We start from the raw sequence: 13,343 nt of genomic DNA, 5'->3' as shown, positions 1-13,343 counted from the left end.
AGCCTAGTATGCATATACAAATATGCAACTAATACAAAACTTTCACAAAGCAGTACTTATAACTACCCTGGATGTAGTCTGATACTTTGTTTAACACTGTCAAACACAATCTCACTAAATTGATATCATGGCCCACTATTAGGTCACAATCTACAGTTTAAAAAACACCGTTCAGGCCGGGTGCAGTGGCTCACGCCTATAATCCCAGTATTTTGGGAGGCCAAGGTGGGCGAATCACCTGAAGTCAGGAGTTCAAGACCAGCCTGGCCAACATAGCGAAATCCCATCTCTACTAAACATATGAAAATTAGCCAGGTGTGGTGGCGCACCCCTGTAGTCCCAGCTACTTAGGAGGCTGAGGCATGAGAATTTCTTGAACCTGGGAGGCAGAGGTTGCAGTGAGCCGAGATCACACCATTCACTGTACTTCAGCCTGGGCGACAGAGCGAGACTCAGTCTGAAAAAAAAAACCACTGTTCTAATCCAAGCCCACTCTACTATTCTCCACCAATTTATTGATGACAAAGGTTATGTTTCAGCTTAGATAAATGGCTTGTACAGAGTCAAGTAGCTGATTCATTCAGTTAGCTCCTGCCGTATGCCAGCACTGCACTATGGAAAATGATAAAGGAGACACAGCTCCTGGCTTCATGGAAGCTGCAAATAGTTGGGCAGACAGATGAGGCAACCAACTGTTCAGCAGATTCCTGTGCAGTGAAGTATTAACAAGGGCCACCAAGGAGGGGCCTCTAAATCAGACAGAGAGAGCGGAGGAAGACCAGCAGATGACAGCAGAGGCCAGACTAAACCCAGCTCTCACTGTTCTTGGCGTGCAACCTTACTTACCTTTGGCACACCTTCAACAAATACGCAGGGACCACCTGCCACAGGGATTTGGGGGGGAACCAAATACACCCCAAACTAACTCATTCACAAATACTCCTAATTCCCACAGCAGTTGAACCTTATGGGTCTTTTCTCTTCCTATGTCTCTACAATCTAGTGGACACTCACAAAAGCATTGCTTCCTCCTTCTCATCTCCCCTCTTGCTCTGCAAGCGAGGAACTCATGATCCTTCTGCCACTTCCCTTCTTAATTGACTCTGGGGGGAAAAAAAAAACAAAGCCCTAAGAGAATATTTAACATTCAAAGTACATAATTCAAATCAAGTACCCACACATACATTTTACGTGATATGTTTTTAGGATTAAATAAACAGGCTAAAGTTTCTTAAGTTGAATTTAGAAGGACTTCAGTATGCAGGTCATTCTATTGGTATTTAGATGAGAATGCAGAAATCTCACCACACAATTGTTGCTGTCCTGGTAGTAGGACTCAGAACCATGCTAGGATCCATAAAAATAATTGCAAGCCTTTGCCCCTCTTTTCAAAATATGAAGAGAATGGGTCTCAGTTTTATTAACCAGAAAACATAAACAGACACACATATACAGGGTTCTAAACCTCCACTAGATAAGAAACCCAAAGCTATCCTTTTCAAAGCTTCTGAGGTATATCTAGTAACTTAAAAATAATGTAATTCCAAATAGAACCAACTAACTAGCTCAGAGCTAAAACTGACGGTTAACAAGTTATGGGAATGTCAACCAAATCAGAATATGAATCTTTACACTGGAAATAAAAAGAGCTATTGGGTATTATTTCAACATCTACTACAAAAATGTTGATACTTCTTTTAAGGTTTAATTACATCTTACTTCCTGAACCCTTGGTTGTAGATGTTTTCTATGGGCTCAGACCATACTCTTGCTAAGTAGTTCTGCTTCACCAACTAGACTTCCTCAATTGTTTTTCCCCCTTCTAGCCCACCTTTGCCTGCAATTTCATCTAACACTATCAAAAGAAAAGGAACATGCCAAGAATGGTTTACTTTATATCACAGAATCAAATATCTTCCTTAAAATCTATTCTCTAGGAAAAAGCTAAAAATAATGTCAGAAAAATTCATTTGAATTCTATTATCTCTGTTATTAATTCTATTTTGTTCATTAATCTTTAGTACTCACCATGTGACTGCTAGTATGTCACCTAACTTTTTTCCAGCTTAATCTTCTTTTATTTCTAAATTAAACAAAACATGCTTTTGCTATCTTCTCACAGAAATTCGAAAGATTAATGAAATAATAGAAACTGCTTTGGAACTCTTGGAAGGGAAGAGTATACAAACTGGGTTCACTTTGCATATATTGATTTTAAAAAAAAACAAGAACACACTGTGACAATGCATTTAACAAATGTGGGCAATGCTTTCTTTAAAGAAGGCTCAAATATATTCTATTAGCCTTGTCTACAAGTAAGCATTTTGATGCAACTGTAATTTTCCAACATTCACAAAAAGAATTTGCAAATACACATTACCATCTGCCTCAACTTACTTTTGTTTTTAAAATACTCAAAAAATGTCCAGTCTAAATAAATGATTTAAATTAAGAGCAATCAGTTATTGAATGCATACTATGGGCCAGGCACTTGATACCATCTTACTCAGAACTCGCACACAGATTAAAAGGTGAAGTCTGAAATCTCTATTTTGCAGATGAAGAAACTGAGGCCAAGTGAGGCTAGGTTCCGTAATGAGGAGCCATGCTACCAGCGAGAGTCAGAGGCAGGACTCAAGAGCAGCCAGCAAAGCCTGCACTCCATCACCACACTGTGATGATTCCTCTTCAAATATTCACTTTTGGGGAATCTAAAAAAACAAGCACCATAAACAAGTTTAGTCACCTACTAAACTACTTATTAAATACATTAGTCTTTGAATTCCAAGCCACTGAAAGGATAAACAATGAGGTCCTTCAGAAGCCCTAGCTACTGCTATCATGTATGTATATTCTATTCATGGGTATATCATGACCTTGAAGCAGCGAGAAATAAAAATGACACACTGTTACAAAGGAGCACTGAGGCACATTTTCAACCCTTGGAAATAAAGGACTTGCAGCAGGGATATTAGGGAAAAACAAGATCTAAAACAATCCTGTATCATTCATATAATTCAGGAATTAAATGTATCATTATTTTCCTCAACAACTGCTCTGTTTTTATTATCAGTTAACACTAAAGATTTAACACATTAATGCTTGCTGAAAAATTAATTGTTAAAATAATCTCTATAACATTAATGGACCTCAATGTCATTCAATGCACTCTAAGAATACAAACACACACACACAAAGAATAGAAAACAGGCAAACTGAAGGAAGCAGATTTGCTACACAAAAATATCTTTAATTTACCTAAAAGTTCACCCACTTGTTTAAATAATCACATTTCCATTTAGATTTATTTACATACAACTTTTCAGAAGCTTGTGTTGGTTTAAGCAAGGCCTATTGATGACCATCTCAGGCATATCTTTCTAGCTAATGCCCACCTTGTGGATAAATATTAATAATGTGTAAAAACATCCAATATCCTATTTAGCCTTTTCCTGGGCCCATCTGTTCCCTAAAAGTCACACTTTACTCATGAGTGTGCTATTTCAGTCAAATTAACTTGCCTAAGTTTGAGAAAAATTCTGCTCCCTGTCTCCACTATTCTGTATGGGGAAAAAAAAAATGTAATAAAATGTAATGTCACTGCTGGTCAACTATCAAGAAGAGTAATGAAGGAGAGTATCAAGGAAGAGAAAAAGGCTGGCCCAATGCAAAGGGATGGGAAAAGGAGGAGGCAGGGTAAGGGTTGGAGGGAGGTGCTCTAAAACAGTAAGAGGAGGAAGAGAAGATGATGAACTGGCACAGGCCTCCCAGTTCCTAACATTAAGTTCCAAACTAAGCTCTGATTTTTTGTGACCTTGGGCAAATCTCTGGTTCTCTGTATCTTACTGTGGCTCCAGCAAGTTAGAGAAAATCAAGCCAGAGGAAAGCTTCTTATAATAATGTCATCAAATGTCAGTCTTGCTACTAATAGAGGAAGAAAAGCTAAGCTACCTATGACCACACACACACACACAAAGAGAGTAATAAATATGGTATTAATGAACCCTCTAATTTGTTGGAAATGATTTTTAATTCGTGAAATGCAAATCATCTGGTGTCAATTCCTTTACCCTCCTCCCATTCTAAACAATTCATTCCATTTTCAGGTTTGCCTTTAGGACATTTTCCCTGACATTTGTATCTTCGACTTATTCTACTCCTTTAACTAAATGACTTATTCTTTAAAACGAAAATAGAATTCACCTCCCTTAAGTATTAGTGTCTTGGAGGTCCTTATAAAATAGTTGATCTGACCCATCCCACTCTCAATTAACCTTCACTGCATCCAGTTATATTTTTAATCTCTCCAACCTCTTTTATTTTCCTTGCTGCTCTTCTTTAGGGCCCTCTCCAATGTACAGTATCTCTTTGTGATAAAGTCACAGTCTAAATTCAATGCCTTGTTGTCAACTCAGAAACTGAGACACAGATCACCACCTTCCTGCTTTGACATGGATACTTCAGTACATGCAGGCTTGAGCTAAAATGATACTGGCTGCCAGATGACACTGGAAACTCATATATTGTCTACTTTCCACTTATATTCAGTTCAATTTCAGAACTGTAGTTTTTCAGGGATTTTTGTAAAAATAAATTGACATACTATAATTTTTTATCCTGAATAGTCTGCATTATATCTGACTACCTTCATTTTACATATGCATTTGAAAGTTGTCTCATACTTTATCCTGTCAGTTCTCTTTTTATACATACATCAGCTTCATATTTTCTTGTATATTCTTACCCAGTATACTTAGAACTCAATAAATACATGTTCATTGGTTTTATGTGTCCATATTTCTCAGGAGTTCCAGTAGGAGTCATACTGAATGCCAACTTGGCTGCTTACCAGCCATACGATTCTGGGTGAATGACTTGTCTCTCCAACCCTAAATATTCTCCCCCTATTGACATGGGGATATGGAAACAGGTAAGGAATAGAAGGTATGAAAAGTGTCTAGCAGAATCCATGTCTGCCACCCCATAATGGCTAAGCAAATGTTGGCCCCCTTTTTCCCCTCTACTTTATAAAATGTATTTAGTATAACATAATCCATAAGAATTTTTAAATCAATGCAGAGAGTGTGAGAAATTGCAATGCAAACTTGGACTAGGATAAATTGCAAAACTTTGGCCATACAGAAAATTAAATTGGATCATTCTATATAGCATATGAGCTTGGGACTCTCTTGACTTGGCTCTGGTAGCAGAGGAAAAAAAATAATCTATTTCTTTCTAGATACTTGAAGTCCCTCTAAAATAAATCACAATAATAAATAAAACTTCATAATTTAACTTACTAGCCTTGCAAAAGGTACTACCTAAGAAGAATACCTAACACTCTAAATGTATGCTCCATTGAAGAGAACCCGATAGCCTACCCTGTAATCCAGATAAAGATTAAGTTTCCATTCCTCCAAGGTTCTGGGTGACTGCCCAACTTCATTTGTAAAGAAGTTAAATCAAGTGCATTTTTGGATAACTGTTAATCATAAGTACATTCCAAAACAGAGATATCCTATCCAGTCCAGTTACCTTAGTTGTATTGCTTCTCACACATTATTAATTTAAAAAAGAATTCATTTGATGGTGGTAATTAAATACCACCAACTGTTAATTTGTGATAACCTAAATGTATATTATATAATGTTAATTCAACAAAAATATTTTTGTGATTTCAAGTTCTACCAATTCATTATTGGATGAAGAAAAGTTCATGTTTTGACACTTTATTTATAGACCCTTGGGAACTATGAAGTATGGTTCTCAATAATTATGACATTTTAATTCTTAGCACCATTTATCTAATAATACTTAGAAGCAATTTCTTGAAAAATATCAGCATAATCACTTTTAAAATATTTTTTATTTCATCCTCATTAATCACAAAACTTTTTCTATTTGTGCAGAATTGACAGTCTATTTACAACTCAGACTAGAATAAAATAATGTGGACTCTTCTGCCTATATAATTAGCATTGAAAAACTAATGCTTCTAACAAGTGTGTCATTTTAAAACATCTGCGTATTAGCAACTAGTACAGTTTTCACTTAACACCTCTATAAACGAGTTATATGCACTCTAAAAACATACTTAAACAATCCAATTACATTTTAAAACTCTCTTTACCAATGTCTAATTACCAAAGAAAAATACTTATCTTTTAATAAATGTTGCTTCTACCTAAGGGGTCACCTCAAATTTTCTATGAAACGAGGCAAGGTAAACATATATAAATAAATATGAATAAAATCATTAACATAGTTAACTTCTTGTTTACTATTATTATTTGAGACAGAGTCTTGCTCTGTCAGCCATGCCGGAGTGCAGTGGCACAATCATGGCTCACTACAGCTTTGACCTCCTGGACTCAAGTGATCCTCCTACCTCAGCAACCCGAGTAGTTGGCACTACAGGCATGCTCCACCATACCTGGCTAATTTTTTTTGGTTTTTTGTAGAGACAAGATCTCACTATGTTGCCTAGACTGGTCTCAAACTCCTGGGCTCAAGCAATCCTCCCGCCTTGGCTTCCCAAAATGCTGGGGTTACAGGCATGAACACTGTGCCTGGCCAGCTTCTTATTAATACAGGCAGCATTTATATAGGGAGCAAGAAAGAAGTTAAAAGTATTTATCAGAGGAAATGGTAAACCTCAATATGGAGGATGCAATATGGCACAGAGATTCTAGAGCATGGGTTATAGTGATCAATACCTCTAGTTGAATCTTAGCTCCACTGTTTTTATATTAAATTAAATTATCCTTTAGTGAGTTACTCAAACTCTCTAAATCTTAATTTCCTCTTCTGTAAAATGGAAATCATAAGAGTACCTACCTCTTTGGGGTTTTATGAGGACTAAACGAGATTATTCATATAAAATCACCCAGAATAGTATCTACACATAACAAGCACTCAATAAATGTTAACCATTATTATCATCACCACTGTACTATAAATATATGCATATGTATAATGAAAATAGTTGAATAAATTTAATTCTTCTGTATACAAACCAGACCAATAAGCAGACCCAAGCCAGCTAGTAAACCCCTATGTTGAGATTATAGGTCTCAGGTTCTATTCATTAGATCTTAAGCTGCCTCTCATTGCCAACATATATCTCATCCTGCACCACCAAAAGAACAATCTGGTTACTCATGCTATATCAAATTAATATGCAAGTTCATCACTTCAGCAAGAAAATCACAAACAAGTGGTTCATTCATGAGTCATTTTATTCATAACAATCTCAAACCTGTCACCCAAAAACCAGCTTTTACAGCGACCACTAAATGAAGGAAACATATTCACATCCGAATTCATTCATTGGTGTCAAAAAAACTCAATATAAACAAACTATCTGAGAGAAGATACAGTTAGTCCACTAAATAAGGATTGCTGAGAAAATGCATCATTATTTTGTAGAGAAGAAGCTTCAGTCAAGAGCAAACATAATTAATTTACACAAGTGATGACCCTTGGTTTTTATGGCTGCATTCAATAACTGCACATTAGATCAGAGTCTAAAAATGAAAACAGTTTCGTGTAAAAGAGTAAAGTTGCATCCTTAGGAAAGAAACGTATTTTTATTGCAAAATTCCTGGATAATGACAAGAAAGTGCTAAGATGTTATAGTAGAAAATGGATACAATTTTTTCCACCTAGGCTGAATATCTTATCAAAATAGAAAACTCCATTTTCCCTAAGGTTGGCTTATAATTGGAAATTAGATTCCTCAATAATTTAATGACTGAAATCTTTATTAAAGTCAAATGACCTTCCTAATTAAATTTTCTCCTTAATATATAAGCTCTGCTAGGCAGGTGTTATGTCTACATATAATACAGACTTTACATATGGATTAAATGACCTTTTTCCTCTACGTTCACCCTTTTCTTTGATTTGACATTCTAACGGTTTATTAGTGGTAAAACTTTTTAAAGTACAACAAATTACTAATGCATTCTAGTAAGTGTTCTGATTGTTATACTTGTAATGTCCCTATTTTTTATTCCATCTTGAAAAATATTCAAGCTTAAATATTTTACTCTTCTATATTTCTTTCTTCAAATTATCATTTCAAAAGAACATAGCTAGTGTGGGGAAATGTGTACAATTTTATTATAACATTAAGAAGAATGTTAGGATTTCAAAACCTAGAAAGTAGAATTGTGATATGTGCATACAATTGACATTAAGTTCAAAAGCTCTGACTACAAACAATACACTTACATCTAATATAGGCTCATCCAAGTAAATATATGGAAGATGCATAAAAATATGGTAATTTCATTTGAAATACTTACAATTTTAATCTTTAAGTATTTGTTTAAAAAAAACAAAAATAGTTAAATAACACTTAAGGTGTCATGACAAAAATGCCCTGGCATTTGGAAAGCCAAAAATATATTATCAAAACTCACTCTTTGGATGTCACTTTAAATCTAGTAAATTTCACTGGCAACGAATCAAAGAAAGTAACTGTTATATGTTTGAAATAACACATTTATCCATCACTTCACCAGAAGGCTAAGATGACGTAGGCAAAATGCTTTACCTTCACTTTGCTCATTAATCAAAAAAATATGTAAAAATGGGGTGTAGTGATTAAGTGAATTACTCAAGGATAAAAAGCAATTTTACTTTATTAGGTTTCTTATCCTTCTAGTTCATACAGGAAAAAAAAAGTATCATCTGAAAGATGGAACATCATTTGAGAGAAAGGAATATGTACTTTATGAACACTGACATTTCCAAAGGAAATGTGGGCATATCCAGCTCTAAATTTTACACATCAGCAAACACTAACAAAAAAAGAAAAAAAGAACAGAAACAGGAACCTTCTGCATCCCAAGTCACGAATGAGTCAAATAAAAAGAATAAAGTACAATCTCGCCAGCATTTTTTCTTGGATACTGAACATTTCTACCTGGTTTTCTACTACTAGGAAACAGATTTCAGCTTTCATAATGCTTTCAAATGGGCTCTTCTTAGCAAATGTCTGCACTCTTCAGTCTAGGCCATTAAGGTAACTTAATCCCTCAAGAATTGCTCAGTGGAAGAAATGCTCATTCCCAATTCAAAAATTAATTCCTTAGCTGTTTCTGTATTAAGAGTCATGAGGAAAACCACAGCTACAATTTAGATTCAGAATGTTATCTTGAAGGCTAGCAAGACAAATAGGAGCTTAGAGAACGGAAGATGATGCTGGGGGAGGGGGCGCAGTGAGAGTGCGAGAAAGATGCTGGTCAGTTCCGAGATGATGCAGGAATGACATGGCACCTGGACAACACAAGTCCACCCACTGCCAAGTCTGTGCCTAGGGCTCTCTCACAGTTGTCTGGAGCTGTGAATAGGTGCACACGCAAACACACCACCTTTTATTCTTCGACTCTCCGGGAGGAGAATGGTGGGGGAGCGTCTCTGGATAAAGCTTCACCACAACAAACGACGTCTTTCTCCTCGCACCCCGCCTCCCCAGCTAGAGGCAGGCAACAGTAGACAGCTGAGAGGAACGAGAACCCAGGCAGAAGGAAAGCATCTCCACCTAGGGGAGGGGGCTCGGGGGATAAAGCCCCACAGCCTCGCAGGGAGCCTCGCGGAGGGCGACAGGAAAAGGAGGCGGGTGTTGAGCCAGGAAAACAGGAGAGGGGCACTGGGAAGCTTTCGGCGCGCTACGCAGGGAGGCTGCCCGGAGCTGGCGCGCACCGAGGGGGTGGGGGTCGATCCCGGGGCGGAACCCTCCCCCGACTCCCCGACTGGAGGACCGGGAGGAAATGGCTTTGTATCGCACGATGAAAGGCAGGCAGGAGGGCCACCAGGCAGGGGGTGGCAGGGGACGGAGGATGCCCAGAGCTGGAGGACCCCGCCCGCCCCACGGACACCGCCACTCTGCCCCCCATTCCACCGCAGCGCCTGGTCCACCCACCCTCTGGCTCCCGCTGCCGGTCCACGTTCCAACGGCCCGGAGCGGGGTCGCCCCCCGCCGCATCCTCACTCAGCGCCCTGCGCGCTCACCTGCCCACGAAGTTCTCGAGCACCGAGCTCTTGCCGGCGCTCTGGCCGCCCACCACGGCGATCTGCGGCAGCTCCAGCAGGCAGCTCTGTCCCAGCGCCGAAAAGGCGTCCTGTAGACGGTTCACCAATGGGATCAGCTCCTCCATCTCCCGGTTCCCCATCTTGCCCGAGGGGCCGGCGACCAGCTCGCGTCTACGACCTGACCGGGAGTAGGGGCCGCGCTGCGCTGGCTGCGGCTGCTGCGCCGGGCTCAGCCCGCCGGGTCCTGGCGCAGACGTCGGAGCCCGCCGCCAGCCCGCCGCTTGGCTCTGACAGCTAACGGCCCGCAGCGCGCCTGCGCGGGCGAGCAGGGGCGTGGCCTGGCTCCGCGATGCCCCGCCCCCGGTCCGCGTCTGCCCCGCCCCGGGCGTCCCAACCCACCACCCGGCCCCGCGCGCAAGCACTGCCTCCCAGCTGCGGCCAGATGCCACGGCCTCTGCGTTCTGTGGCCAACGCTCAGAGGCCAAGTTACAGCGCCAGGTCAGTGAATGGCATGAAATCAGCAGCCGCGGCAGCGTTGTTCTCTTTCAGCGGCTACCAAGCCAAAGCCCAGTGGAAAGCACTATCTCCGCTAACAACACCACACGGTCACCAGCAAGAGCAGCACCGCCGCCGCCACCACCGGGGCACCGCTGCCAGAGTACACTTCCCAAAAGGATATCTCTGTCACGCCCTTCTCCAGAACCGCGATGACTCCTCGCAGGGTGGCAGGCCTGTTGGAGTCTAAATTCTTCATGCGACATCCATCTAAGGCCCTGAGTGGTCTGACCTTACCTAATTCTTCATCTGTAATGACTTGTCCTCCCCAGCCCCGCATAAGCACAGGTAGAGTCTGTAGGGTTTACCTGCCCCAACACACCCCTTCAATCACTCTGGCCTGTGAGACTTCTCATGCCATTTGCCCTCCCAGTCTATCTCCTTCTACGGAGTCTATCCAGAACCAGGTACCCTGGACGCATTCTGTGAAATTTAGCACATTGAGAAGTGACTGTGTGTGGGGTCCTGTGCCTGATGATCGGGACACAAAGATAAATGGCCATGCTTCTCTTAGCCTCCACAGAGGGTTCCTTTTTAGTCTGCTCCTCAAATACTGATGCTTCCCAAGGTTTAATATATGGGCATTTTCTTGTCTAATGCTTGTCCTTCAGCTGAGGACTTTCCCATAGCTTTAACTCTACATAAAGGCTGGCGACTACAGAAATTTACATTGCTAGACCCTGTCTCTCTTCTGCAACTTAGACTTTACTCCAAGAGGGGCCCAGACTACTACCTGAGTGTCCAAGTACCACAAACTCAATTTATTCAAAACTGAAGTCATCTTTTGTAATCTCAGCATTTAATGTACAGTTCCTTCTAACTCTAAAAAGACTTGTATTAAAATGTTCATAATGACAAAAAAAAAACCTGAAAATAACCCAAATGTCTATCAACAGGTGAATGAATAAACAAATGTGGTATGTATATATAGTGAAATATTATCTGCAACAAAAAAGAAGACTTTTGATATAGCAACAATCTCAGATACATTATGTAGAATGAAAAAGGCCGAAGAGCATATATTGTTTGATTTCACGTACGTGAAGTTCTACAACCAGCAAAGCTATTCTATGGTGATGGAAATCAGAACTGTGGTTGTCTTTGAGGAGTGGAGATTGACTGTAGGAGGCATGAGGAAACTTTCTGGAGTGACGGAAATGTCCCATGTCTTGACTGGGATGTGGGCATACATTTGTCAAAACTCCTCAAACTAAACTTTTAAGTGATGTGTATTTTACTGTACATTACATCTCAACTTTTTTTTAAAGCAGCAGAAAAAGACAAAACTGAATGCATCTCCACTGAAGTGGATCTCTATTAGAATGTCTGCCCAGGAAACCTTTTCTAAGAAACACTCCATCCAATGCATGCTTGTAGCCAGAGCAGTCATGAAGATAGAAAGGCATAAAGAAAAACTGAGCCCTGGCCATAGCTGTGTGCACGAGACTGGGCACCTGACTCGAGCTGTACCAATCAAAGCCCTTTCCCAGGAATATGCAATTGAGAGAGAGATTGGCCTTTGTCTGAGTGACTGAACTATAAATGAGGAATAACATTGGCAACTATGATTAGTAAGATTTCACCAGTAGAAGGGAAGTGCTCATCTTCAGAGAAAGAGAAAAGTAAAAAGACACAAGGAGAGGAGCAGAGGGAAAGAAGAGGAAGATCCTGATAGTACTTGTATCCTCAATCTTGTTCATGTCTGAGTCCAACTATAATCCTGTCCTGAGTTCCTTGTACAACCTCCCCCCAATAAACTTACAATAAATTCTCCTCTTTGCCTAACCTAATTCAACTCAGATTTCTTTTACTTGCAATCAAAGAATCCTATAAACACATTCTCATGCTAGAGATAGTGTGCTCCCTATCTCAGGGAGAAGCCTGCCCAATCCCAATCCAGAATCCGGAAGTCATTCTCACTTCACTTTTCCCTCTCTCTCCTTCATTGCCTACACCAAATTGGTACCCAAATAATACCCATTCTACCTTCCTAGAACCCATTTTCTCTCCATCCTTGCTGCTAGTGCCTCAGTTATAACCATCATTTATCTAACAACCATCTTCCTCTATGCTCTTCGTATATACATGTACCCTGAATAGATTTTCATTATTGCCCTTGGCATATTGCATTAAGTCACTAATTTACATGTCCCTCTCTTTCACTCTAATGCCCTTCCCAAAGATGCCCACTTTTTAATCACTGGAACCTGTGAATGTTACCTGAAGTGGCAAATGGTTCTTTGTATATATAATTAAGGACCTTGGAATGGGAAGATTATGCTAGGTTATCCAAGTGGATACAGTCTACGCACATGAATTCTTAAGAGCAGAGAACCTTTCCAATCTGTCCAATCTGCATCAGAGGGAGATATAACTGGGGAAGAGTCCCAGAGATGCACGGAGAAAGGGGACCAGAAGCCAAGGAATGCAGGCAGCCTCTAGAAAGTGGGAAAGGCAGGAAACACATTCTCCCTCAGAGCCTCCAAAAAGAACATAGCCCTGCTGACACGTTGATTTTATTCCGGGGAGACCTGCATCAGACTTTTTATTTATTTACTTATTTATTCATTTGTTTATTTATTTGAGATGCAGTCTCACTTTGTCGTTCAGGCTGGAGTGTAATGGCATGATCTCAGCTCACTGCAACCTCTGCCTCCCAGGTTCAAGCAATTCTCCCACCTCAGCCTCCCGAGTAGCTGGGACTGCAGGTGTGCACCACCACATCTAGCTAATTTTGTTTTGTTTTG

The 13,343-nt window shown here is 40.2% G+C and overlaps 1 protein-coding gene across 5 annotated transcripts in view; it reads right to left on the bottom strand.

Annotated features, from left to right (window-relative positions):
• DNM3 (dynamin 3) overlaps nucleotides 1–10,344 on the bottom strand; it is a 572,648-nt gene extending 562,304 nt beyond the window's left edge. For all 5 annotated transcript variants that reach the window (XM_030935982.1, XM_030935983.1, XM_030935986.1 and 2 more), the window contains exon 1: nucleotides 10,021–10,344. In XM_030935982.1, coding sequence (XP_030791842.1) covers nucleotides 10,021–10,181 — 161 coding nt within the window. In that variant the 5' untranslated portion in view covers nucleotides 10,182–10,344. The remainder of the gene's footprint in view (nucleotides 1–10,020) is intronic.
• Nucleotides 10,345–13,343: the final 2,999 nt, after the last annotated feature.

The sequence above is a fragment of the Rhinopithecus roxellana genome, chromosome 8 (assembly GCF_007565055.1).
Source record: "Rhinopithecus roxellana isolate Shanxi Qingling chromosome 8, ASM756505v1, whole genome shotgun sequence".
Classification (NCBI taxonomy): Eukaryota; Metazoa; Chordata; class Mammalia; order Primates; family Cercopithecidae; genus Rhinopithecus; species Rhinopithecus roxellana.
This window is presented reverse-complemented; position numbering and strand designations above follow the sequence as displayed.